Here is a 26443-nt window from a genome sequence, read left to right as displayed (position 1 = left end):
CAGCCGTACTTGTTGTGACTGTGGAAGTGTTTGATGAGGTTCTGCAGCAGGTCCACTCCTCTCTTTGTCTTGATCTCATTGACTTTGATCAAATACTGCATGTCAGATACACACACACACATCCACACACAGACAAACAATTAAAGACAGCTCATGACGACACCTCCACCAAGGCTTATCATGAGATAAAAATGGCTAAATAGTAGGCTGAGTCACTGACCTCACACATGCTCAGCTGGAAGGAGCGTCTTTCTTTCTCCAGCTCCTCAGCAATCTCACCGCCGCTCACCTCGCTTCTCACCATGCCGTACTGACGAGCCAACTCGCGCTTCTCCTTTTCCACCTGCTTGCTGCACATAAACACACACACACAGATGTAGCATACATGATATCCGCCTCAGCGATTCAGAATGGACATTCCATAACATTTTCCTTGATAGATGAGTCAATAAAATCAATGTTCTTTAAACAGAAGAAAAAAGGCAGGGTAGTCTGATGGTCAAAGCTAAACACCTTCATGTTGAAATCAACACGTCAAGAGTTAGAAAATGGAGTCAAGATTCTTGTAGAAGAAAATGTCAAAATGCGAAAGCATAAGCTTGTCAGTCCAGCACATGAAAACATACAAAGTTATCAACATGCTAACTTCGCCAACCAAAGTAACGTCACTGCATTCACTTTAAACCACTCTGTGTTGTAAATACACATACTATTGTCGTATTTACAACCGTTACAACAACATTTTTTTGTTTAAAGTCCGTCATACTCTGCTTTTAAGCATTCACATTAGAACCGCTACATAATAACATGTACTTCCTGTTCTTCTACAACCAGGAGCAAACCAGGAGCAAACTAGTAGGGCCTGAATTACAAGTGCCCTCTTCTGGTTGCTGCCAAGGATTGAAATCCATTCATGCCTTGGATAGCCATCAAATACCACATGATCAACAATCTTCCTAGCAATGAAAAGGGAACAAACTGATTTGTTATCCTTTCTGTTATTCTGAGGCGTTCCGGTGCAGCGTAATAGGTGGTTCACCATGATGACACAGCCACACAAACACGCCGTCTCAACTTGTGTCAAAAGTGCAGACTTCTCACTGCTTAAGAGTCTTAACATGGTGTAGCTTAGTCGAGTAAAACCAGTCTTATGATCAATAATACACTCCTGATCAAAATTTTAAGACCAGTTGAAAAATTGCAACAATTTACATTTTGGACTGTTGGATCTTAAGGAGGTCAAAATGCAAAAAGAAGAAAGAGTGAGACAAATTTTTTTTTGCCGTAAAATTTGGAGGTCTTGCACCCTTGTCTCGGTACGGTCGATCGCCTTTCTCTTTTGTGCGGCCCATGTGTTTGTTACATTGTGTATCGCTCTCTTACAACAAGGCAACAAACTGATGCTCTAAAATGGTGCCCGCAACCCACAGTGCAATGCGCAATCACGTGCAAGTATCGCAAGATTTCGTCTTGTGCGCGTGATCCAAGACAGCGGCATAAACAAACCGGCCGGTATTTTGGACGCTAAACAAGCGGGCAAACACAAGCAAAAGATTAGCAAAAACTTTGGTTGTTAACCGAAAAACACGCTAACCGGGATGAACGTTAACCAAGGTACCACTGTACAATGATTTCGTTATTGCGTCGAGACTCATTTATTCAAGAATTGATGTTTGGCACGTATGTCGAGACTTGTTACTGAAGAAAAGGAAACCAACCGAGGCAAGATAGACAGTTTTCTGGTGAAAATGTAAATAGAAAAGTACGTAAAAACACTCCAAAGGGTTAAATAGAGTCCTCACTTACAATCTGTTCTCATAGTCTCGCCAAGCTCTGTCGAAAGGCTTCTTCAGATCCTACTCAAACGCAGAAAGGACACAAGATTAAGGCGGGCTGGCACATCATAACACAAAAGCGGAAAAGACACATCAGGTGACTGGCGGCGTCCTCTAGTGGCTGCATGAACAAGTTAAAAAAAATACTGTGTCTCAAATGGAATACTTCCATCAGTACAAAGTGAATTTGTGAATTTGTGAGTGTGTAAATTTTAATAGTGTAGTACTGTCCCAAATCCATCTGTTGCCGTATCTGCCAGCCCACTTCTTGATTGTACAATAAATAAACATTTAGTTGCTTTTCCTCGCTTGCATCTAGCCTACACCCTGCTTCAAATGAGGCAGAGATTATGCCATCCCTTTTTGTTTCGTAGGTCCTCCCCTTCTGCTACATAGCCATGATGGCAATTTTTGAGGGTGATGAGTGCACATTTTCAGCATTTACTTTTGAAAATGAGAGGCATTTTCTGGAAATAATGGAGAATGAGGGAAAATAAGGGAATTTCTGGTGTTTGGGTAAGTGTAAGTGTCCAGCACTGCACACTCACCATTTTGTCCGTTTTGAGTGCAACATCCGAGTAACAGCATTGTAATGCAATTTGCGGTACTTCTCAGTGTAAACGCACTTATGCACTCAGGTGTACGTACAGAAGTGTGCCAATTGAAATACAAGTCTTCCTCACCCCTTTCACCTCCCGCAGGTCGCCTTTTACCAGAGAGTCCAGGAAGAAGTTGATGTTGTGGAGCATGCTCTTTAACTGCACACACACACACACAGAAGAACAAACAAGACACACATTTCATGAGCATTTCAGTAATCCCAGGATTATTCCAAGGAGATTGGGAGTTTAGAGTGGACCCGGTTGGTTTTTAATCTCATTTTCTCAGTCAGCAGACATAATCACATTTATGTTTATTAATGTCTTCAATGACACCTTGGTCATTGCCAAAGGGGTTTGAATAACTCCCACTGCTTTTATTTACAGTGGAAAGCCTACATTTGAACACTCTTAGGTGTCATACTGTACAAGTGTACAAATAAGTGACGCAGTGATAATGGTATCAAAGACTCTATGTTAAAAAGTGATTTAATGACAACTTGCATGCAGATGCAGGAGACACTTTCATCCTGGAGGGGTGTAAATGTTGGCAGTGACGACACCCACATTCAACAGGAAGCGACCTCTGACCTGCACAACCTCACAGAGGGCTCACCAGGTTTTTCAGGGGCGAGACAAGCTCCTTAGAGAAGTCGGCCAGGCGGCAGAAGGCGGAGCCCACCTCCGACTCGCCGTTGGAGTGACAGTTGATTGACAGTTTCTCCATGGACAGGATGTACTGCTCCAGGTGGGACACATGCTCTGATGAACATACACATAATTAGCAGTGTGTGTGTTGTGTATTGGTGTGTGTGTGTGTGTACCTTGTCCTGATGTGTATTTGGCTTTAGATGCTTTTTTCATCTTCTGCAACAACAAGCGGTCGCTGTCCAGAGCCTGAAAATACACACATACACGCGCACACATCAGTATGTGATTCACCTGCTGACTCAACACACTCACAGAGACACTCTTTGTTCTCTAACATCGGCCTGTCAGCTTGCTGTGTTCACTCCTGTGTTGGCTAATAGTTTAGTTTTATACCCTCTCCTTTACTACCTTACTTCACTTGAATGTGTTTTTCAGTTTGAAAGCTGCTAATTCCAATCTCTCCTGAATTTGCCGCTCCTCGTTCATGTAGAAATTCTTAAGAGGAATGGAAGGAAAAGGGACTACAAACCTATATTAAAATATATATGTAAATATTTACCATTATAAGTTGGATAAGGTGTTGGTTGAGTGGTTTTGGAATCCTATTTAAATACAATTGCTCTTATTTAGTTTGAATTTCCCCAAAAGGAATGAATTGTAAGAGTAAGTAGAAAAGTATCTTTGACATGTGTGAAGATCAAAATATTACAAACAGTGATCAGTTTGATACATTATAATTACACAAACACAGTAATAAAGATGTTGAATAAAACATATAATTATTATCTTTGTAAAGGCTGAATTTTTGTACCTAATGTACGTTTATTTCATTTGGTAGTAATGTAGCAATGCAATGCTAGCTCAAAAGCTAATGTTGTCTATAGACTGGGCTAACATGTTAAAGAATATTAAATAATGAATGACGTCAGAGGATTGAGGTGAGGGTGTATCTTAGCAACCACAGGATGCAACAGGAGAACATGTATTATATGTATTTGTTCCGGATGTGTTAGAGAAAAGTTCTGGTCCATCACATGACACCAGACCAGACCAGTTAAGACTCCCTCCTCCCCCCAGCCTGGTGTAGCGGGACACAGACCTCCTCCAGCAGGTAGACGGTGTTCCTGCAGCCGCCCATCTTGGAGGTGAACGAGGAGGTAGTGGGCGAGCTCCAGTCCTCCAGAACCTCCTGCACGAACTCGGACACGGAAACGCACTCCGGCATGGTTCCTCGCCTGCACCCCCCAGCAACCGGGCCAGGATCAAAATCAAGACGGGACGGGGAACAATAGCACAAAAGACAGACGAGGCCGGCGGGGAATCCCTCTCAGAGCCAGAACCAGCACTGGATGGACGGCATAGTCATGGAGCTGGGATGAAATCAATCGGCTGATTTGAGCTCTAATTGATGCTGATTAAATTGATTATAACTTGATGAGCGTTTGTCTCACAACAAAAGACGGTTCAGTCCAGCCAGTCCCGGTCTGACGGTACCAGGTTAAAACAGACAATCCGGTCTCTTGTTAAACTAACGAGTGTAGGTTCGGAGAAGACCCGGAGACCCGCCCGGCTGTCGAACCTGCTGACAAAGAGCGGAGGACCAGGGCAAGCAAGCCGAGCTCCGCACGCCGGAAGAGTCTTCAGAGGACCGAAGAGGGCCAATTAGGTTTGGGCTCATCCATCATCATGGCGATTCTTCTTCTCTAGTTATTTCTACCTGTTTTTCCATTGAATTATGATTCATAATGATTGTCTTCCTGCTTTACGAGTACCGCATGCAGATGCGCGTGCGCGGTGCACAGCAGTGAGCCTGTGTTGCGGCGGCGCGCAGTGCTGCGCGAGCACAGAACTAGACCACCTAGATCGACACTCTGTGACACTACTTTCTGACTGATTCAGTTTAAATCTGTAAAAATAAATGTTAAAATAATCCATCGTTACACTTGTTTCTGGCATGCATCAGTGTCTGTTTATTATTTATTCACAAGTTTGTGCAAAATTAAGCAAAAAGTATGAAAAATTACTCACTTCTATACTTCAGTAAATGTCAGCAAAAAGCCTGCAATGAAAACTCATCACATGAGACTTGACAGCATCTTCATCCTCTGACGAGGAGGGTGCTGATCTGCCCAGGCAACGTGTAGACCAGGAGGCCTAGGAAGAGCGTCACCACAACGAGGATGACCAGGGTCACAATGTACTTCTTGAACTTCCCCCAGATGAGGAAGATGAAGGTCTTCATGGGGTTGACAAACCACGTGAAACTGGTGGTGGGACGGCTATAGAAAGTCAACAAGACAAGTTTACTGTCAGCGCCACGACATCACGCTTCGCAGGAATTAGCCCACGTTTAGGCTTATGAGATAGCACCAAAAAAAAATAAAAATAGGGGCAACATTTTAGGAAAAATATAGCTTTAAAGCCCCTCGGAGCACGTTCTAAATGATTCATTTAACTTTTTCTGTCTTATTTCAAAAGATTTAGCATCACTGAGGGGTATTAAGGGAAGGTGAGAAGAGAATTAGAAGATTATAGACAGGGAGTTACAGGAAGTAAGCGGACACACATAAGATCAGCAAGACTCATCATACAGCATCATCATATGCATCCTCACATGTTATAGCAAAGTTAACATGTTATACTATTAACACTGCCTCACTTCTTTTTAAAGTTGTATGACAGTTATGAATGTTAGAATGTGACTTAAAACCGTGTCTGTACAGTTAATGAAGCTGTTATGATGGCCACAGTTAGACTCTGGAACAGATGATTTCTATTTGCATTATTTCCTTTGGAGAAACAAATAGTGTTTGACCTCAGAGGTTGTGTGTACAGAATGGTTGATGTGTGTGGTTGTGTGTCGTACTTTGGTTTGTCCAGAGGTTCTGGTTCCTTGCGTCCTCGTCCAACTGGATTAGCCTCAGCCTGCTCTAAAGTCACCAACTGGAGCTCCGCCTCCACCTTACCCTACCACACACACACGCAGAATGAAGGTCCTGGTGTGCCAGACAGACAAAGCCGCACCCCCGTGTTCTTACCATGAGTAGGTAGATGTTTCCGCTACTGTCAGTGAACTGGATGTCCTCCTGCTTCATCTTGTCCCTCTTATTCTTACTTTTCTTGTCCTTCTGGGCTGCTTGCTTCTCCTCCCTTTCAAAGTCCTCAGCTGTCTTCTGACGGGTCACTGGCCACCAGCCCTTCATCTTTTTGGAGCGGAATATGGAAACCCGCGGGGCGGCCCGGTCTTTGGCCATCTGGACCGTGCACTTGCCGGACGACTTTGCCGCCCGCACCATGTCACTGAGGCGCAGCTCGATGGCGCCTGGAAGAGTTTGGAGAGGAGGATGGATCATCAATGTCCACATGGATGCATGTACTGTATTTCTAAAAACATGTTTTTTTAACATATACTGACCTTTTGTATCTACACAAATTGGGTATTGTACTTGATATTGTGGGGGAGAGAATAAAATGTAGACAAGCTTGGTCTCACCCAGGAAGTCGTTGGCCAAGATGCGGTCATAGTCCCATATCTGCAGCGCGAGGACCGCCGGTTGCCGAAACTCGGTCTCCTCCAGAGAAAAGATGGACTCCTTCCTCTTGTAGACCACCTCTTTCTTCATGTTTACATCCAACACAACAAGGAGGACATGGACAACATTGTCAAACTAGAAACAACACTTTCATCACAATTTTTGTGCAAACAGATGATGTCTTGACGCTGCATATTATTGCAATCCCTGATATGTTTTTTCCATCCTTACATTTTTCAGTGTCTTGCTCAGAAATTTTGGAATTAACACAAAACCTCTGATTGGAAGAGGTCTATCAACAAAGGCCCATCCACCCAACCTACGGGACGACCCTGTCATCCAAATGTACACTGTATCTGTGTGTGTACCTCAGTGGGCAGGTAATCAAAGCGAAAGACAAATCTCCAGTTGAAGTTTCCCTCTCCAGTCAGAGAGTTGAAGTGGACGTCTGTCTCCTGCTTGTCTCCTTCCAGTCCTTTAATCCACCTGAAGACAAACAGTTAATAAAAAAAAGGGTCGACCAGTATCAAGTGGTCTAAACTCTGCCTCCCTCATTTCCTGTTGCATCACCTGACCTGCCAGCCTTTGTGTGATATATTTCTTTGAATGACTATTTACTAAGCGTGTTGTCTCACCCTTTAACATAGATGTCAGAGGACGGCACACCAGTGAACGGGTTGACGTCATCCAGAAAAACGTCATCAGTGTTCCAGATGATGACACGCAGCTCGTATCTGTTACCATGGAAACAACAAGCTTAGACAATCTATATGAAGGTTGTTTTAAATACACACACTGACCGCTTCCATGAGAACACCTGAACAGTCTAATGAGATTCGGTATAAGAAGTTTTTAATGTTTGTTTCAATACAATTCTCATATTGGAGCTCATTAATTATGCAGTTGTACCTAATGTTGTGTCCAGTGAGTGAGGTGCACAAATGTTGACCTACTGTAAAGGTTGACGGGGCTTAATGTCAACAGTAGGCGGGGCTGGAACATCAGTAGGAAACATGTCCACCCACATGTGAAGGTAGCCCTGCACACACACATACACACACGTTAGACGAGATATGTTCGTAGATGATTTATGATGAAGTGATCATGCTTGTCATCATGGTTACCTGCGGCAGTCCAGGTTTGTCCTGGTTCAGCAGGGATCGGATCTCCACATGCTCAGGCACCAGAAAGACAGCTCCGGGGAGGAACTCGCCCATCTCCCCCCAGCGTCGTAGCACGCTGAGGGCCGCGTGCTCCTCCATCTCCTCCTCCTCCTGAGGAGAGCGCTGGTTCTTCTTCAACAGATCTGACAACAAGAACGACACTAATTGATGATCGTGTGAGGCTACTGCTGTCTGTCTGTGTCTTGGTGCTACCTTCAGGTACAGCATCTGCTGGGATCTTGAAGATCTTGTTGAGGACTTTGACCTCAAATGGTCTGTATTCTGGAGACGGGATGCCGTTCTTCTTGCAGAGTTCTGACAAAATGACTGATGGTTTCTTTGCATCACGCCACGTGTTGTAGCCCTCACTGGATAAAAGACAACCCAAACTGACATTTTCTAGTCTCACTACTGATACTGTTTGTATTGTATTTCTAGGACTAGACTGACTGACGTGTCATAGTAAAGTGCCAGGCCGCAGCTGGCCCGATGGCGACTGTAGAAGCGGTTCTCCAGGTCGACCCGTGTCTCTCCAATGATGTCATCAGAGCCCACAATGTCGTGGTCCAGCACCCTGATGAGCACCTCTGTCTCCAGTGGGAAGGACACGGTCAGTTCAAAGACCCTGCAAGACACAGTGTAGGTCAGTGAAGCTTGCTTAGTGTGGGACAACCTAAGGACAAGACACAGACTCTCCAAAGACAGGGTTGAGCTGTTTAGGGATATAGCGGTCTTTGGTGTCCTGAGTCTGCTGCCCGATTCGGACCACCAAGTATGGGTCTGCTTTTCCATTTGGGTCTGTGGGAGTGAGACTGGTGCCCTGCAAGAAGACAACCAGGGTAAAGACAACAAAGCACATTCCAAGAAACTTGTCTTGGACAGTAACCAGATGGTAAGAGAAGATGGAGGTACCTTGATTATGTAGATCCGCACCAGAACTCTGAAGGGTGAGTTTTGGGGGATACCTTTAGTGATCTGACACTTGGGATCATCTTCATCGTCTGAGTCTATTGGGTAGACCAGGAAGGAACCCTGAGGATGCAAACTAGCGCTAGAAAAGAGTAATAACAGACAGGGCGTGCTCTGTGGATGCCACCTTGTATTTTCCCATTAGCCGCTCCTCTTCATCCTCGTCAGCATCCTCGCCGTTTGCTTGGCCTTTAAAGAGCGGAAAGATCTGCAACCAGTCCTGAAACTGACTGAACTGTGACTCCAGATCGCCTGCATACAGCTGAACACATACATAAAGATGCATCAGTGGATCAACCTTACGGATTAGTAACTGCATTATAACGGAACAGATAGTGGTACACGTTGCTGTGCTGCATGCAGCATGAAACAATGAAATTGTAAGGTGCACTAATGTCTTGTTTGTGAGATATTCTGGACATTTTTTCTGCTTTCAGTGCAGAAAGCAAGTTCCATAAAGGCATGCTTGGAGGAGTTTGGTGTGGAAGGTCAGTTCAATCAATCAGATTCCGGCTCTTTCACTTCTCCAAGCCTGAGTGGTCATGACCCTAAGGGTCTGATCACACTTGTAGTCCGGTACTCTGGTTCGGACCAAAAAAAACATACTTGGTGTTCACTTGAGGGCGGTTCGGTTAGCATTAACCCTTTTTTTGTCAGCGGCCCAATTAATAAAAAGCATATGCATAAAGTCGCGTATGTGACATGTACAAAACGCGTCCAATACAAAATTGGAAGACAAAAGGTCTTCCGTTTCACAGACAATAGATGGAGTTTTGTTTCTGTGGCGGAATTATTACCGGCTGAGATGTGACAAAGAGGATATAAATGATATAAAGATGCCAAAAGGTTCTTGGAGATGTGCTTCAAGGAGACGCTGTTTTGATGACGTCACCCAACTGTAAAGATCTGAAAAGCTCCAGGTATGTTTATCGACTTTATTTACACTTCTGAGCTTACATTTAAAATCATATTTTTTGATGATTTTAACTCAGCTTTCTGTTGGGTGCTGCTATGCATCGTGTGGTTACGGTTGCATTTGGTGACATTATATCCAGTGTTTTGGTTTGTTGGTGCGGTCGGCGTTCACACATTCAGCACTAGAGTCCCGTTTGCAGGCGGACCAAGACGCTCTGGGTCCGCGGTTTGATCCGGTGGACAGCGTTCACACTTGACTAAATGAACTGCAGTAGCACAGCAAACTGACTAAAATCAGTTTTAACCGGACCAAAAATGACAAGCATGAATGCACCCTACGCAATGCCACTGAGGAGACATTTAGCTCTGACCTTTAGTGTGGCTATCTTCTTGCGTTTAGGAGGATCAATCTGCACCACCACAGCATCCATCTCAGCTTCCTCAGTGTTGGTGGCAGTGGCATGTTGGCCCTCTGATATAAAAAAAAAAAGCATCAACAGTTCAGTTTATCAGTGACTTTTTTATGCACAAGCAGCCGCAATGTTGGTTAACATGATGAAATAATTAACATGAATAAAAAAAAATAATAATGATTCTAAATTATGCTTATGTATACAATAATCCATTACTACTTCAAAGTGTACCTCTTTCTGCTTGTTCTTCTTCCTCCTTCTTCTTCAATTCATCAGCAGCCTAAAGAAAATATGAATTGGTGATTTTCATTTCTGTTATGTACACGCTGTAAGGTTTATTCAAAGTAATCATCCAGTCGACAATGGCGCATTTTATTTAAAATCCCACACCTGTTTCTCCAGCTCTTCCAAGGAGGCATAATATTTGGACCACCAGTCCAGCTCCTCGCTTTCTGGTATGTCCTCCTCCAGCTCCTCCTCCTTCAGCTGCGCCAGCTTCTTCAGAGGAGCCTGAAGGTGTCAGAGGAGTTGTCAAAGGAAAAGCGCTGAGGACCAAAGATGAGCTAACAAAGATGGAGGACGTCTCTAAGTGAAGAAAACAACACACACATTGATCCGTTTGATGGTGTTGTTGGGAATCAATGATTCTTTGATTGACAGGTTGCTGAGGGTGATCTTCCTCAACGTTTTCAGTGTACTGGTCTTCCCTGGAGGCTTCTTCACTAGAGGTACACACAAACATTTGCAAGAAAAATGTAATGACTAACAAGATAAATGAAGTAAGACAAATTGTCGCATTATCCCCTACCTTTTGGTTTAGGCTCCTCCTCTTCTTCCTCCGGCTCCTCTCCTAGCTCTGGCGGGGCATAGTCCATGAGACTCTGGACAACGTGCGTCCCAACCAGGACCTGCCGGCCGAAAGCTCTGCGCTCCACCACGAAGAGTGTGAGGGGAGGGTGGAGGTAGGCCTGCTCTGGTAGCTTCTGATTGGACCACATGAAGGTTGCAGAACACCTCAATTTAGTTCTATTCGGTCCCAAAATGTCATCAAGGAGAACATTAACTGACCACACTGAGGAAACGGCTCATCTCCTTGAAGTTAGGATGCGCCTTGAAGCTCTCGATCTCTTCCGACTCTAGCTGGGATCCAGCACACTCCACCCTCACCAGGGGACGTTCGACCTCAAAGAGCTGCACGCGCTTCAGCTCCCGCAGACCCCAGAACAGCACCTGAATGCATCACAAACCACTAAACAAATGAAATCCCCAAACGACATTGTGAGCCAGGGTAACCTCAATTCTGAAGTTCCTCAGGACAGGTCGGACCCCCTGTGGTATGTCGTAGCAACGCTGTTCTTCCAGGTAGGTCAGCTCTTGAGGGTCCACGCTGCTGGGCAGAGTCGGCTGCAAGGACAAGTCATGATGGCTCACCACAGCAACATCAAGCAACCATCAAACTGGTGCAAAGGTCACCTCTCCAAAGGAGGAATAGTCCAGCTCAATAAGCTCAAAGGCGGCGAGCAGCTCGCCTGCAGGGACCCGCCCCATGTTGATGTCATAGAAACGGAGGCGGGGCTTCTGGTAGAGCATTTCCACCGGTTTGAACTCAGGCTCGGCATAAGCTCGGCCAAGAGGCTTTGGGCTGCCCTGAGAGCACAAAGTCACACATGTTCAGTGAAGACATCACTTCCTGAACACATAGAGGCAAGGTGACAGGAAGAAGAGCGTTACCAGGGCGTCGTAGTCGTAGACGTGGATAATGACCAGGGGAGGGTCTTGTCGGAGGTCCGCCATCGTTCCCTCCAGCAGCACGCGGTCAAACAATAGACACTCAGACCATGCCGGAGAGAGTGTGTCTGGTGACACCTGAACACACACACACACACATTTTACCTTACCATGAACACTGCTTCAATCCATTTTACACTTAAGAATGTTAAAATGTGGCTTAAAACATGAACTGTACACTTAACAACACTTTTTTTAATGTCATAGTTTGAACGTGGAACAGATTATTTCTACTGACATAATTCTATGGGAAAATTGCTTTTATATAGGCATACATATATATTTCCAAATATCCTCCAGGAATGGATTATGTCTAGTGTGTTTGGTCATGGTTGTGCTCACCTTGGTGAGTTGACACTGTGAGGAGAAGAGAACCTTGGCAAAGGGATCTGATAGGCCATCGTCATCTGCTGCCAATAAGCCACGTGCTTGGTACATGTGACATCGCAGCTGGAAGTACCTGCTGTCTGCAGAAGGAAAACAAACTGTATTAAAGTCTGTAGCAATTATTCAGTGCGAAGAAGTCTTCAGCTGGGATGAACTGAGTGGACTCACCCTGACAGGACAGACGAACAGGGAGCTTCCTCCGGGTCCCTGTGGATACCAGAGGCGTCTCCTCCTGCTCATCGTAGATTGGTAGAAATTCTTCTGGAAGTGAGGTAATGGCGTCTTTACTGTACTTGGCCTGACCCAGCCACAGGTAGACCTCCAGCTTGGCAAAGATCTCACTTGTTGAGCCTCCTGGAGACTGGAAGAAAAAAGAGATTGTCTTATCTTGTCAGCTAGCTTTGTGGGTGTGACTTCTATAATACAAATTTTCATTGAATTCCACAATGTTGGTGTCATGGATGATTTTGAAGGCAGTGATGGTTCTAAGGACAGACCTTCATGTAGAGTGTAGTGACCCGACCACAATCTCGCCCTCTCTGGTCCTCAACCAATGAGAAGATAATGGAGTGGGCAGGGATCCTGACATAAGCCAATCGTTTGCTTCCACTCAATAACCACAGAAATGCATCAGGGATGGTGTTCTGGGGCTAGTAAAAGGTTACCGGGAGAGGACGTCAAAGCTATGTCCAACATGTAGCATGATTGTCCCTATGACCTCTAACCTCTTTTGCCAAGTGTCGAAGTTTGGACAGGAGTCTCCTTACGTCCATGAGTTGTTGTTTGAGCGTCCGCCTGGTGATCCTCTGCCTGGTTCTACTTGCCTGTCTGGCCACCGCCACCTGGAGGTCATGTGATCACATGAGCACCGCTGTATATAAACAAACAGAAGGAAGAATGAAGACTCACCAAGTTCTTCTTAATGAACTCCTTCCTGCGTGCGTCCAGATTGTTGGGATGAAACTGCGACCGCCGGTCAGAGAACAGTCGGAACTGTCTTCAGAGGGGTCATGAATGAAAATAAAAAAGGAAGAGGAGTGAGAGAGAAAAGAGACAAAAACACACAAGAAGCTTTCTGGAGGAGAATGCTGACTTGCAGGAGGTGACCAGCTCCAGCAGGACGTGTACCAGAAGCTTCTTCACGTTACTCTTCGGCCTCCTCTGGAGACGCTCCACCTCATCCAGGCCAATCTCCTAAAGATGGGCCCAATACACGCAATGCATTTTAACACCTCAACAGCACTGCCCATCACCTCCAAACCTCTCCCTTCCTTCAAAACTGCTCTCACCAGCCGATCGGCCATCTTGCTGATCCAGTTGGCCTGGTAGAGACGGAAACTGTGGTCTTCAAATTGACTCCAGATAAACAGACATGGCTTATGTTTCTCAGCGGGGGCCTGGAGGGGGATGTACTGGAATGACCTGGCACACAGGTAAATATACCAGCTTTACAGTTTGTGGTTTGGTACTCACAAATCAACACCATCACACTTGATATTCACCACATACATTGTTCATTTTCAGATCTGACGAGTGTGTCTTCATACAGAACAAGGACTTACCTGTCATACTCGGTGGGCTGCGGCCTCATGGGGTCAGACAAAGATCTGTTCTCAGGTTCGGGACTCAGCACCTCCTCCTTGTCCAGCTCCTCCTCCGTCTCCAGAAGACTTTGGCCTTCCTCGCTGAGATCCTCCCTGCTTCTCCTCAGTTCCTCTCTGCTCTGACTCTTCTTGGATCTTCCAACCTTCACCACCTTGCCATGGTTTCCTGACGGAAACACAACAGCTGATAAAGAAAACTGTGGAAGCCCCGTTAAGTAGGACTAAGTAGGGCTTATTTGCTCTGTGATATCTTATTATGTTATGATTTTTAGACCCAGACTGTACTTTTACCTATGGAGAGTTCAAAGGTCATTGGTCTGGTGCCTACAGATGGATCCATCATGGTAACTTCAAACAGAGACGTAAACAGTAGAAAGTCTTCTCTCTCACCCAGAAAACCCTACAAGTAAAAACATAAGAAGAAAAAACTCTCAGGGAGTATACGGTGAAAGTGGCTCCACAAACCCGGGCTTTGTGCTCAAGATGTAACTCGACAAAACCTAACACCCGCAGTCAGACTTAACTGATCTTTGTGCTAAGTGCACATTCACATGAAAGGGGGTGTTTGACGTCATATTATTCTCCTTCCGCTGAAAAGTGAAGTGATCCCAGCCAGTGTTTATTTGCAAGAAATGACTACATAATTATTATGCAGCATTATGAGGAGTTCCCACAAGATTATGACTGCTAAAAGCAACACTGTCACCGCCAAAAGAGCGAGGGAGAACTACTGGCATGCCAGCATGCAGCGTGTGAATGCACAAGTTAACACTGATTATTATAAAAACTAAAGCCTACTAGTCTTTTCATTCATCAACGCACAACATTGCACAACTTTGACATATTACACTTTCCTATTCCTCCAGCAAATATTGTAATATAAGAAGACTAACAGGCTGAGTACTCACGCAAGGACTCCCATGACATTTACATCTGCTAACATTAATTGTTTATATATCATTTTTCATTTTATTTCTGGTGCTCGCGTGAGCATATCTAGCGTATTCCCTCGGCTGAAAATGTATCTCACTTATAGATGGATAATACCATCAGGGAATACTCTTTTTTTTTCTTTCCTTTTTTCCATGTCCCCTCCGGAACCTCGTACGTTCTAAATAAATGGTGACGCCATCTCCGAATTAGTTAAACATTGAAACAGTAGTACTTTCATAGCTCATTTTAAGCTGAAAGCCTGGACATAACCTGGTCCCGGCCAGGCTATGAGCTTAGCCTAAGTTACCATGGCGATACAGCTGCTTTAAAAGAGAACTACCTTCGCTGAAAGGCTTTCCACTCAACACAGCCCGCTAACCCACTAAACTCGCTTCGCAGAATACCCCCTCAGTCAGCTTCAATCAGTGGTAGACCTCAAAGCTCTGTCCTCTGACAGAATTTTAATTCCTGAAAAGCATGTGGTAGTCCAATATGTTTATTGATCTTAAAATGTTTGTATTTGACCTCTGGCAGCGGGTGGATCTCCTCAGTTTCCACGGTAACAGACTCCGGCACCTCCACTCCTGCATCTCCTGACTCGTCAGCCAATCTGCTGGAAACTACACAAATGTAAAAAGGAAGACCACACACTGAACTATGGCAGCCATGATGGAGTAAAGGAGCTTCATTACTTGACTCTGGAGTTGCATCAAGACTTCTCCCACTCACCTTCTTTCTTCTTCTTCTTCTCCTTCACCTTACTGCTGCCTCTCTTCTTCTTCAGTCCCAACCTTCCCAGAGTTCCTTTCACCTTTAAGAAAAAAGATCTGATTTCTGAGCACCACTGAGGTCAGCAGATCAGGAGGGTCAGATTCCCAGAAAAAGTTCCGCCTGTTAAAACAGCACGTGGACAGTACCAACGGCAGGGCGGTGGAGCTTGTGTCCATGGCGACAGCAGATGGGGAGGAGTAAATCTCCACAGAGAGCGCAAGGAGGATTCGACCACGGTAGAAGATTCCTTCTCCAATGCCCTGGTTCAAAGCCTGGAGAAGACAATAAAGGTTAGTCTGGATTCATTAATTTCAATCTGGATTTATTTGGTTCTCAGACTTATTTTTGCAGCATTATCATTGGAGCCAAATCACAATTGGTAAGAAACCTGCCACAGACCTGGTGGACATCTCCAAGTGTGGAGTTTCGAGGAGACCCATACAGGTTAACCCAGCATGGTCCAAAGGTGGGATTAAAGCCTTTGCACAGACACATTCCCAACTTTAGATAAACTGTCAAAGAGCACAGTGATGTCCATGCCGGCTCTTTAGGTCATACCATTCCTGGTAGGGTCAGAAATCTGCTTCAGGTCCAGGAAGTGTGTTGCCAGAGCGATGTCTCCCATCTTGGTGTCATCAAGGATCTGGACTCTGATTCTCTGGGCCAGAGGAGGGAACTGCTCAATGAAGGAGATCTCCTCATTCCAAACGGGCCAGCTGGTGGCACTAGCGACTGACGTCTCCCCCTTGAAATATCAAAGTGGAAGGTTCTACAAGCTATGATTCTGTATCTGAAGGCTGGCTGTATGTGGTACCTCCAGTTACAAAATCTACCTGTTGTCCAGAAAAGGTCACTTGGACATAAGGGTCAATGAAGACTGTTCGATCGGTGACCTTAGACATTTTGGCCATCAGCCCCGAGTCCATAGTGGGAAGACCCTCTGCCTTGTAGATGCGGACACGAAACCGAGCCCAGGGGCGCTCTGAAGGTATACCGCGAGGAAGCATCAGGTTCCTGCACCAAAAACCCAACATTGGGAAATATTGTCCATAGCACATTTGTTGAAAGTAAAACGTGATTTCCTTCTTTGATTCTGACAAAGTTTTGACATGTTTTTGGTCAAAGCACTCTGAGGTTGACAAAACCTATTTACCTATTTCCCCACTAGGTGAAGCAACTACGCTCTGAGCTTTTGCCAATTTTTGCATTGAAAGAATGTACACAAGAATATGTCCTGTGGGGTACAAAGTTGCCGTCTAACAACATCTCTAGTAAAATAATGGTGATGACTGACTTCTCCACATCCTCGCTGGCGGTGGGCGTGGCCGGGGGCACACTGGGGTTGAGAGCCTCGCCCTTCATCAGCACACTGACAGTGGCCTTAACGTAACCTTTCACACCTGACCTGGTGTCAGCCGGGTCAGTGAGAGGAGCCCATTTCTGGTAGAAGCGGTGGTCTGAAGAATAGGTCAGAGGTCATTGAGGACAGCACAATCAAAGGTGACGTGATGGAGTGCTGCTACCTGGCTGGCTGAACACAGTGGAAATGTCAATCTTGAAGGTTCCAATGTGTGTCATCAGGAAGGCCAGCGTCCGCCGGTGGAACACCTGCAAGGGGACAAGGAAGGGTGTCCAGTGTGGCCATGTCCATATTGTTGTCTGTCACCATGAAAACAACAGAAAAACAGAACTGACCTTTATCTCAATTACTTTGTCAAAGAGGATGTCTGGAGTCTCCTGGAACTCAAACTGGAAGTTCTGGAAGAGGAATTTTAAGAGACTTTAGTGTCCCAAACTGTCTTTTATTGTATTAATATACTAGGCCAGGGGTTCCCATTACGTTGATTGTGATCACCCGGTAGATCGCGAGGGTAGTGTGGGTCGATCGCATAAACGTCACTTTGTAGATGTCATTTGGCATCAGTCAGCTGACATGAAGGTCCCCTCCTGATTCACTGCTTCTCCCCCACAGCAAAGATTATGTCGTGAATAGATGTCTCAAGCTACACACCGAGATGCAACTTTCATCTTCATTATTGTGATTTACGGGCAAACTAACTCGGCGGTAAGATGCCTATATCTATAACAAAAGTCATCCCTTCACTTGTAGTGGCTAGTTATGGAGAAAAAAAGTCAATTGTTTGATGAGTTTGCTTTGCGTTTTGAACTCCACTATATAACTAAGTGTTTTCTACACTTCCGTTTGCTGCACTATTAGTTCATGTTTACGGTAACTGGAAAACGTACCCATTGCTGAAACCTTTTTAATATGTTGCCTTTACTTCGGCTGCGTTGTCTTTTGCATAATGATTATATCTGTAATGTTTGAGAGCAAATGCTAACTGGACTAACACATGAACTGTGTGTCTAATGATTGCTACGTAGCTACAGTATTTAGGTTGACATATTACTGGGACTCAGGTTATGTACACAAAAACTGAGGAATTCTGGGTAATTATCTTTATTGCCATATTGAATTGAATTGTAAATTATTGAATGATTTCAGCTACTTTGATTACCTGTAAACTTTGAAACTCTGGATGTGAAACACTAATCATTAGTATTTAGTATAGTTAGTTTCTAAGTTTACCGTTTACATTTTGTATATATGTTATTTGTTTTATAGTGAGAGACAGATCATGTCGACTTGTAACTTGCATGCTCAATAAGTGTGTGCACCCCTGATATACATGTACAACACTCATATTGATAAATATAGTAAATATATATATATATATTTTTTTTTCTATGTTTATAGTGGGAGGTAGATTTTTGCAGCTCACAGGCTGAAAAAGTGTGAGCACCTCTGTACCAGGCTGTTCCTTATTGTCTTATTATGTGTTTTAATGTTCTTTACGTTCAGTTTTATTTCGTGTATTACAACGGTACAGCATCATCACGGTTCAGTAAGTGTACAAAATACAAAACATAAAACTGCTTAGCTTTATTGTAAACCACTTTAATGATATTTAAAATGAAATATAAAAAACTGCAAACTGCTGGAATGTCATTTTTTAAATAAATACAATTATTGAATAAATGTACATAAATAAAAAATATGTTATACTATATTATAATTTACAATTTCTTTTTAGGACAGTGAAACAATGCAAGAATGCACAATAGTAATAGTTTTAAAAGCTTCGCCAGCTAGGCCCATTAGTCAATATAGACAAATTCTAATAAAATCGGGAAAAAAAATTCACTTTGAATGTAATTATATTAAAAGTAGTTATCACTATGAACTGGACATGGAAAAGTTCATATTGATTCAAATGTAAAGCAATGCCCAATTTATATTACTACAAACAATAACAAATAAGTCTCTTCATTTTTGTAAATACATAGTAGTATAGTACATACATATAGTTGGTATTTTATAGGCCTATCGCTTCTGTATGTAGCAATTTTATTTAATTTTTGTATATAGTTATTGCATAGTGTAAATGTAGTTTATACATAAAGTTATTGTGAGAAAACTGTGTGGTTATTTACATGGTTTGATGTTGAATGATGTATTTGTAATTTATTAGTATTATTTATTCACTTATTTACAGAATTTTTTATAATGTGTTACGATTTTTCTGTATTTATTTGTAATTTGGTGAGCATGCAAATTGGTTGACCAGGTAAAAAGAATGCCATTGAATTTCTTTTGTAAGCGTATATAAATGCACTGATGGAAGGGGGCGCCATATCAAATCTTGCTGAGGGCGCCACTTTGGGCAGTTTCTGCTCTGTTGGAATTATTGTTTTATTTTGAATACAGCTCCTTATTGGCTGAAGTGCAGCATGTATCTGTACAATGCCATATTACTACATTGTTACATTACCTTATCATTTTCCATTGTATCATTTCCCATGTATTAACTACATGACTACATTGGAATACAGGAAGTGAAGAAATGCATTGCAACTGATGTGAAATGGACGAGCGGTAGGATTAAACAAGCTTTGCTTCTTCTGACTCCTTTTGGACATGCCGAACTACGAATTGAACTATGTGATGTATTTCATTGTAACTTGTATGCACGTTTAAATAAAATCAAACCATAACCATCTTACTCCTTTTGTCTTATCTACTTGTCTTTGATCATTTACGGCACAAGTGTCCAAACGTTTTTCACAGAGGGCCGCATGTTAAAACCCTTCGGTTTTCCCCAGGAAACTCTCGCATTTCGCCCTTTTTTCACGTATTTTTATGTAACTTTAACTTTCATGCCAAAAAAAAATAATCATTCAGTCCACTTGCCAAAACTTGGCAACATCATAACACATCCTGTAGCTGGTCAAATTTGGCCTTCAAAATAAAAGCACACACGTAAACATCACGGTTGCACCACAGTAGACACTTGGGTCTTTACACCAGCGGCTCTCTAACCATGAACATCACCATCACTGATATTCTGGTCTTAATTATTACTACAGTGGCGTGTTTTATTGTACTGTACAGTATTTGCTGTCCACTGTCTTGTCCTTTGCTTTCCTGTGATTTATTGTCATTCCTTAATGCGGTATAAATATCCTGTACTGTACTGAGTTTTTATTGTGGTACATAATACTACTACTTAATGCACTGCTAGCATGTACCTCGTTGTAGAAGGGACAGTTAGTGGATTTCTGAGTGGTGGTGTTTTTCTTCTGCTCTGCCACTCGGATGAAGACTGCAGGATTGATGTTGACTCCAGCCAGCTTCTGAGCTTCCAGGATGTTGATGTTGACCTGCAGACACACAAACACCTTCATTCTTGCCTGACGTTTATGTAAAAAAAAAAAAAATGCTTTCACTGTAGTCATTCGGGTTGGTGTGTTTTTTAAAAATACTTTATTGCAAGTGGGTTAAATGTGTTCAAAATAAAAGACACCATTACCATTTGCTGTTTGTTTTAAGCTCTCACCTGGAAACTTTGAACTCTGGGGGTCGCTGCAGCAATACGCCTGGAGAGAGGCCTGCTACGACTACACTCACACACACGGACACACACACACACGCACACACAGTTGAGTGTTTCATTGTTGTCGCGTTAACGCAGTGGATGTACTAGCAGACCTCATCAAAGGAGTGAAGATGAGGTCAGACGCCTCCAAGTCATCATCTTCATCATCATCATCATCATCGTAGTTGTCATCATCATCACCACCCACGGACTGAATGAGGTTCCGCCCCAGACGGCGAGCCTCTCTCTCCAGCTCTCTCTCTGAATGACTCAGAATCTGCAAGCTTAAAAATATATATTTACATGAACACAAGGTGCATGTGTGAGAGTAAAAACATTTTATTCACATATGTAAGCAAGGCTCTTGAGTATGTTGGAAATGAACCGTCTCACCTGTCTGGCTCTGAAAATCCTTCATTCATGATGACCAGCGACAACCTCAAGAGGAGATATTCAACTCAGGATAATAGTAATCTCAACTCAGTTGAACACAGACCTCCGCCAACGCAGAACAATCTTAAGCATGTCAGTTGAGACTCCTTTGGTCCGAATGCCTAATACAGGACCACGCTGCTCCACTCCAATCCTGGAGGTGGCAGTAATGTGTGCACATAAAAGCTTTTTTTTCTCCACAGCACCACATGCTAGATGGGATGGGTCGCTATCTCATTTGACTCCAATGCAAGTGGACTGCAAGTGAAGTGAAAATACATTTCTTGATCAACGCCTACCAAGATTTGTGTAACTATGTGTAACTATTTGCTGTAAAGCATCACTTCCAGTGGAATAATGTGTTCAAAGATGGTGATTTTTGCATTCAGCAAAAACAGTTTCCTGCCACATACAGCAGATTGTGCTATGAGAAAAAAAAATATTTTTCTTATTGCAAAATTAATGTGATTTCTTAATGCTGACTGTTGTGTTTTTTGTATTAATTTTGTCAGTGTGTGCTCCTGCCAACTCTCCATGTCCTTTCTCTCCTGTGTAGGCCACCGGAATTTCTGTTTTGTTCGTACTCATCCTTTTCCTCCACTTCCTCCACGAAGTCTTGACCCTTCCATCCTCCTGCAGCGCCCTCCACTGGATGGTAGCGAACATCTAACTCAATGTAGATCTACACAAACGCAACACAGCCATCATCAGTGACCTCTCACACATCTGCTACCAAAAGACAACAACGAGAACATGTCTGCTTACATCCGTCAGGAGATGGTTGGCATCGGTGAGTGGTTCCCGTAGCAAAAGCCTCCCTGATGTAACAATATGCTCCAGACCCACAACCAGCTTGCCCAGAAGTCTAGACACACACATTTTTTGTCACGCGTGACCAGTGTGTGCATGAGTGTGTGCATGAGTGTGTGTCTGTTACCGGTTGGAGAAGACTTTACTGAAGTTGTAAACTCCGATGGTCAACACTTCATTTCGAATCACTTTGCCATAGTGAGGCCAACGGAAGAACTGCACACACACACGCGCACGCACGCAAAGATACATACATAAAGTCACACCTGAAGAGTAAACAGTAGCTTGATTACACAAGGGGAAAAAAAAACGATCACTTTGATCACAAAGTGTTTGGTGTTTTTGTTTTTGTAGTCACTGTACACTTTTGATTACGTACACCACCTAATGAGATCAATACAAAAATTGTCTTTATAAAAGATAATAATGCTGACTTTTGATTGACACTGTCAGATAGATGTTCACAATATAGGATGTTTAAACTAGGGCTGTCAAAGTTAATGCATTAATAACGACTTAAAACGCCACATGTTTTTTTGACACGCCATTAACGTGGGCACGTCCTTTAGGACCCTCGGCCCACACCGTAGTTTGGGAAAACGCAGCAGTGATCAGTTAATGTTGAGCCACAAGAGTCAACTTGTTGTTTACAAGTTCAATTGTCACAGGAGCACGTTGAGTCTCAAATGCCACTTGGACTCAGATGGAGAAACTGAAGAAACTAGAATGTGCTGGAGCACTTAAGGTATTTTTTGATTGTCATTTATACAGTGGTACCTTGGCATAGAAGTGTCCCAACTTAATGAGTGTTTTCTACTTATGAGCCGTCTCTCAGCTGCAAGCTAAAATTTAAGTTACGAGCTACCAGTTACCGGCAGGCATAGTCGAAGACAGCTATTTGGAGGGTTTGTGTCACAACGGCGGAAGTGAGCGAGCATGCACACAGCACTCAATGAGATGGCAGTAAAGGCTCGGGAATTTATTAGCATTATTATTAGCTATTAGCGATTTATTAGCGTTTGTGTTTGAACTGCTGTGTTTGTCAAAGAAGACAGAATAAAACTTGCATTTTGCAAAACCCGTGGTGTCTTACTTCCAAGCTGCTGAAGTCGCCAGATCAAGAAAAGTGTGATACAGTGTGTGTAAGAGTGTTTGTGTGTGTGTATGTTTCTGTAAATGAGTGTTTGGCAGCGAAGTGCAGTATAAACTGTAGCCTGACTGCACTGCAGTATGTGAGCACAGTTCTAGTTCTGTAAACTACCGACTGTTCTTGAGCGCTCTATTTTTTTGTAAGTTGTCAACATTTATTTTTCTAACACCCTGTTTTCATTTCACTTAGTTTGTTTTTTTTGCAAACCTTTATTTGTAATGTTAGTCCCAATTATATTTTGTGAGATTATGTGCTTGAAGAGAATGATATTTGAGTGATGGACAGTTTACCTTACCAATGTCTACTTGTTGTACATTGTGTTTGTTTTTTTATACTTTGATGTCCATTTTGTGTAAAGCTGTTTTAAAAAACACAATGTTTAATAAACACAAATTTGCATAAAGCAAACATATTATCCAGTCTCATGTTGATAGGTGTATTAAAAACATTAAAACGATCTTTCAAAGGTACACTCATTATAGATAAAAATTTCTATCTGTGATTAATTACAATTAATTATGAGTTAACTGTGGACAAGATGTGATTAATCGCAATTAAATTTGATATTTTAATCGACAGCCCTAGTTTAAACAACATCTTTATGCTAGTATTACTGTTTCTAATGATTTGGTTATTTAGATACAAGAGAGAAGGTGTGCAGGTGTATCCATTGAGGTGTCCCAGTGAGAGTATATTCACATTGTATACGTGTCTCTTCATTAAATACAATACAAGGTGTCCCAAAAAATTTGACATTTCAAGTATGAATGTCTGAGTAACTCCATGTCCTAGGAAAACTAAATTAAATGATCTTTGTTGAAAAAGAAAGATTTATTCATCAAAATTCCAACAACACATTCAAATGGATTTAGATTTTATTCAAGATTTTAAGTCAAGAGTCCAGCCAAGCATTTCTTACAACACTCCAGCGCCTCAATGATTTCTCTACACCATTAAACTTAGTTAGTTTTTGCACATCTTGCTAAATTGATTATTTTAGATAATTTCAGCGAGAATGAGCTATGCTATTAGACTATCAAATTATGTCAAATTTCTGGGGACATCCACATTTTAGCTTTGCGTTATAGGTGACAAAGCAAATTAGGGTACCATTTCACTGACAATGAATTCATTTTATTTTTTTAGGGCCAATAAAAAAACAAGCTGCAGTCTGAAAATGGCCCCTTGGCCACACTTTGGACACCCGTGCTGTGTCCAAACAACATCTTCCTCTCATAAAGTAGTAGAGGAGAGTAGAGTTGTATGAACATGAGGTATGTGTGTGTGTTGAAGGAGAGGCTGTGTTGTAAGGGTGGCGCAGTTTGCAATCAGCTTCATTAAAATATTTTCAGTCATGACGCTGACTACACAAACACACACAGTCTCCCAGTGACATCATCACTACTTTGATTGGTCTGAGTGGTTGACTGACCTCGTTAAACACGGCCATACCCTCACTGTGCACCACTCTGGTTTTTTGGGTGAAACCTGGAGGACAGACAAACAAACATGTTACCATAACAACAGCAATCATCTACTTTGATCCAGACCTGGGAGGAGGTCCCCAATAACCATCAGACAGCATCTGCGAGAGAAGGGTTTTAAAAACAAAAAACGTCTTCAAAGGCCTTGTCTCCTTCGACGCCACTAAATTGCCCGTTTGGAGTTTAAACAAGAGCACCAAACACGGGACATTGAAAGGTGGAATAAAGTTTTATTCTCTGATGAGAAAAAATGTAACCTTGACGGCCCTGATGGCTTCCAACATTACTGGCATGACAAGGAGATCCCACCTGAGATGTTTTCGACCTGGCACAGTGGAGGAGGTGCCATCATGATCTGGGGTGCTATGTCCTTCAATGGAACAATGGAGCTGTGGGATGTGCAGGGGCGTCAAACAGCAGATGGCTATGTTGGGCTATGTTGCAGGGGGCCTCCCTCCTGACTGAAAGCCCTCGTCTGTGTGGTAATGACTGGCTTTTTCAAAAGGACAATGCTGCAGTTCACAATGCCCACCTGACAAAGGACTTCTTCCAGAGGAATAATGTCAATCCTTTGGACCATCCTGCGTGTTTCCTTGATCTAAATCCAAATGAGAACATTTGGGGATGGATGGTGTAGTATCTGGTATGTTAATTAGACAACATTATCTTATGTGTTGTCTAACGCCACGTGTTCCAGGTATGTGAGGCTCTGCTGATGAGAGTCGACCAGCAGCGGGAACAGTAAACAATAGTATATCAGTTTGGACTGTTTAGACAGAATAGTAAATCATGGTGATAAAACCTCACATACGCACATATAGGATTTTATTGAGGCCCCTGCGCCTTTTTCAGGCTTTCCAGATGCAGGCAATGTTTGGCCCAAAGTCTCAAAGATGCTATACTGATTGCCGCCATGTTAACAGTTGTTAGTCAATGTCAAAACAACATGTGTCTTGACCATGTAAGGAAAGAGCCTAACCTCGAGACATGTTGACGTCTGGTTTGCAAACCCAGTAAGTCTGTCTGCTGGCCAAACTCTCGTCGGAAGCGCTTCTGAGCTGACCTAGCCTTCTCACAGCATAACACCGACCTGTTATTTTTACTGGTTGTAATAAAAATTACCTCATGGGATCTGCTTCTTCGTCACATCACCATCTTCTAGTTTGGGAAGATGGCAATGGGATGTTTACGAAAATGGACATCCGCTTCAGACAGTAGATGCCCTTCGTGTAGCCATCTTCACCACCTGGAGCAACATTCCCACTAGCCTCCAGGAACACTGGCATCAAGCATGTCCAAACCAATATTTAAGGTGATTAACAAGAATGCCGCATCTACTCATTACGGAGTCCTTTTTCGAACATTTAATTTCTATTTTAGGCGGGTTTTTTTTTTTTTTTTTTAGCTATGGTCTTAAAACTTTTGATCAGCTGATGAACTATTATTTTATATATTTTACTTTAATGGTTGTTTGCAATGAATTGCTTACTCAAAACGCTTTGTTTCCCTTTTGCATTTTGAAGCTTTATGTAGAACGTCAAAATCCAACAGTGCAAAATGTAACTTCCTGCAATTTTTCAACTGGTCTTGAAATTTTAACCAGGAGTGTATTTGACTGTGGTTTTAGTATATTAACATTAAAAGATACATTAGAAGTAAAAAGACCAATTAGTGAAGGAAAAGAAGTCTGACACCGACCTCTGAAGGAGAGCTCAACTCTTCTGGGGGATTGTCCTGGCAAGTTGGAGACCTTCCTCACATTGATGCTGATGGACATGATGATGAGTAGGATGAAGATTATCCTGACACGTCTACATGGCACAATTGTGAAGGCCTGAATATCTGCTCACAAACTGCTGTACAGCTTCCTGTGAGGGAGGTACTTGTGTGTCTAATGTAATGTTTGACAAAGCAAATGTAGTTGTTAAACTAGTTTCCTGCTTAGACTAGACACACGCACACACAGTACAAACATGACATTGAGCTGCTGAACCCCCCAAAAGGTTTTTTCTTTCCCAGCTCCCTCCCGTACTTTCAAATACAAAGGTTGACAGGTATGCAAACGAGTC

At 43.0% G+C, this 26443-nt stretch overlaps 2 protein-coding genes and 1 long non-coding RNA gene across 6 annotated transcripts in view; 1 reads left to right on the top strand and 2 right to left on the bottom strand.

Moving 5' to 3' along the window:
• Positions 1-4874, bottom strand: part of unm_sa1614 (un-named sa1614) — a 16655-nt gene extending 11781 nt beyond the window's left edge. The window contains exons 1-7 of one of the 2 annotated variants that reach the window (XM_054783506.1): positions 4185-4874; positions 3259-3331; positions 3051-3196; positions 2519-2593; positions 1807-1856; positions 221-350; positions 10-95 (exon numbers count right to left, since the gene is read on the bottom strand). In XM_054783506.1, the coding sequence (XP_054639481.1) occupies positions 10-95; positions 221-350; positions 1807-1856; positions 2519-2593; positions 3051-3196; positions 3259-3331; positions 4185-4310 (686 nt within the window). In that variant the 5' untranslated portion in view covers positions 4311-4874. The remainder of the gene's footprint in view (positions 1-9; positions 96-220; positions 351-1806; positions 1857-2518; positions 2594-3050; positions 3197-3258; positions 3332-4184) is intronic. The other variant, XM_054783507.1, reaches the window with a different exon arrangement.
• LOC129185889 (uncharacterized) lies at positions 4168-7032 on the top strand. The gene is made up of 3 exons (XR_008572153.1): positions 4168-4751; positions 5966-6128; positions 6245-7032. It is a non-coding gene; the product is annotated as an uncharacterized LOC129185889 (long non-coding RNA).
• Positions 5024-26215, bottom strand: fer1l4 (fer-1 like family member 4). 3 transcript variants are annotated; one of them, XM_054783502.1, is made up of 49 exons: positions 26073-26215; positions 24323-24378; positions 21868-21956; positions 21696-21795; positions 21515-21612; positions 20892-20936; positions 20612-20782; positions 20460-20520; positions 20152-20283; positions 17257-17319; positions 17085-17169; positions 16856-17018; positions 16395-16575; positions 16120-16306; positions 15961-16040; positions 15708-15833; positions 15520-15601; positions 15316-15410; positions 14149-14257; positions 13816-14023; positions 13543-13675; positions 13347-13447; positions 13163-13250; positions 12979-13095; positions 12751-12903; positions 12422-12614; positions 12209-12333; positions 11810-11944; positions 11552-11725; positions 11372-11482; positions 11147-11308; positions 10887-11061; positions 10688-10800; positions 10469-10588; positions 10310-10358; positions 10037-10137; positions 8878-9012; positions 8694-8813; positions 8474-8601; positions 8236-8406; positions 7995-8149; positions 7743-7924; positions 7572-7657; positions 7254-7352; positions 6987-7104; positions 6579-6702; positions 6124-6407; positions 5952-6052; positions 5024-5364 (listed from the first exon to the last, which is right to left on the bottom strand). In XM_054783502.1, exons 1-49 carry the CDS (start codon positions 26149-26151, stop codon positions 5184-5186), a joined length of 6144 nt encoding a protein of 2047 aa, XP_054639477.1. In that variant the 5' UTR covers positions 26152-26215; the 3' UTR covers positions 5024-5183. The 3 variants fall into 3 exon arrangements, with proteins under 3 accessions (XP_054639477.1, XP_054639480.1, XP_054639478.1); XM_054783505.1 differs by lacking the exon at positions 26073-26215 and adding an exon at positions 25497-25637; XM_054783503.1 differs by lacking the exon at positions 26073-26215 and adding an exon at positions 25354-25444.
• Between the last annotated feature and the right edge of the window lie 228 nt (positions 26216-26443).

Source organism: Dunckerocampus dactyliophorus, chromosome 8, assembly GCF_027744805.1.
Source record: "Dunckerocampus dactyliophorus isolate RoL2022-P2 chromosome 8, RoL_Ddac_1.1, whole genome shotgun sequence".
In the NCBI taxonomy this organism is placed as follows: Eukaryota; Metazoa; Chordata; class Actinopteri; order Syngnathiformes; family Syngnathidae; genus Dunckerocampus; species Dunckerocampus dactyliophorus.
This window is presented reverse-complemented; position numbering and strand designations above follow the sequence as displayed.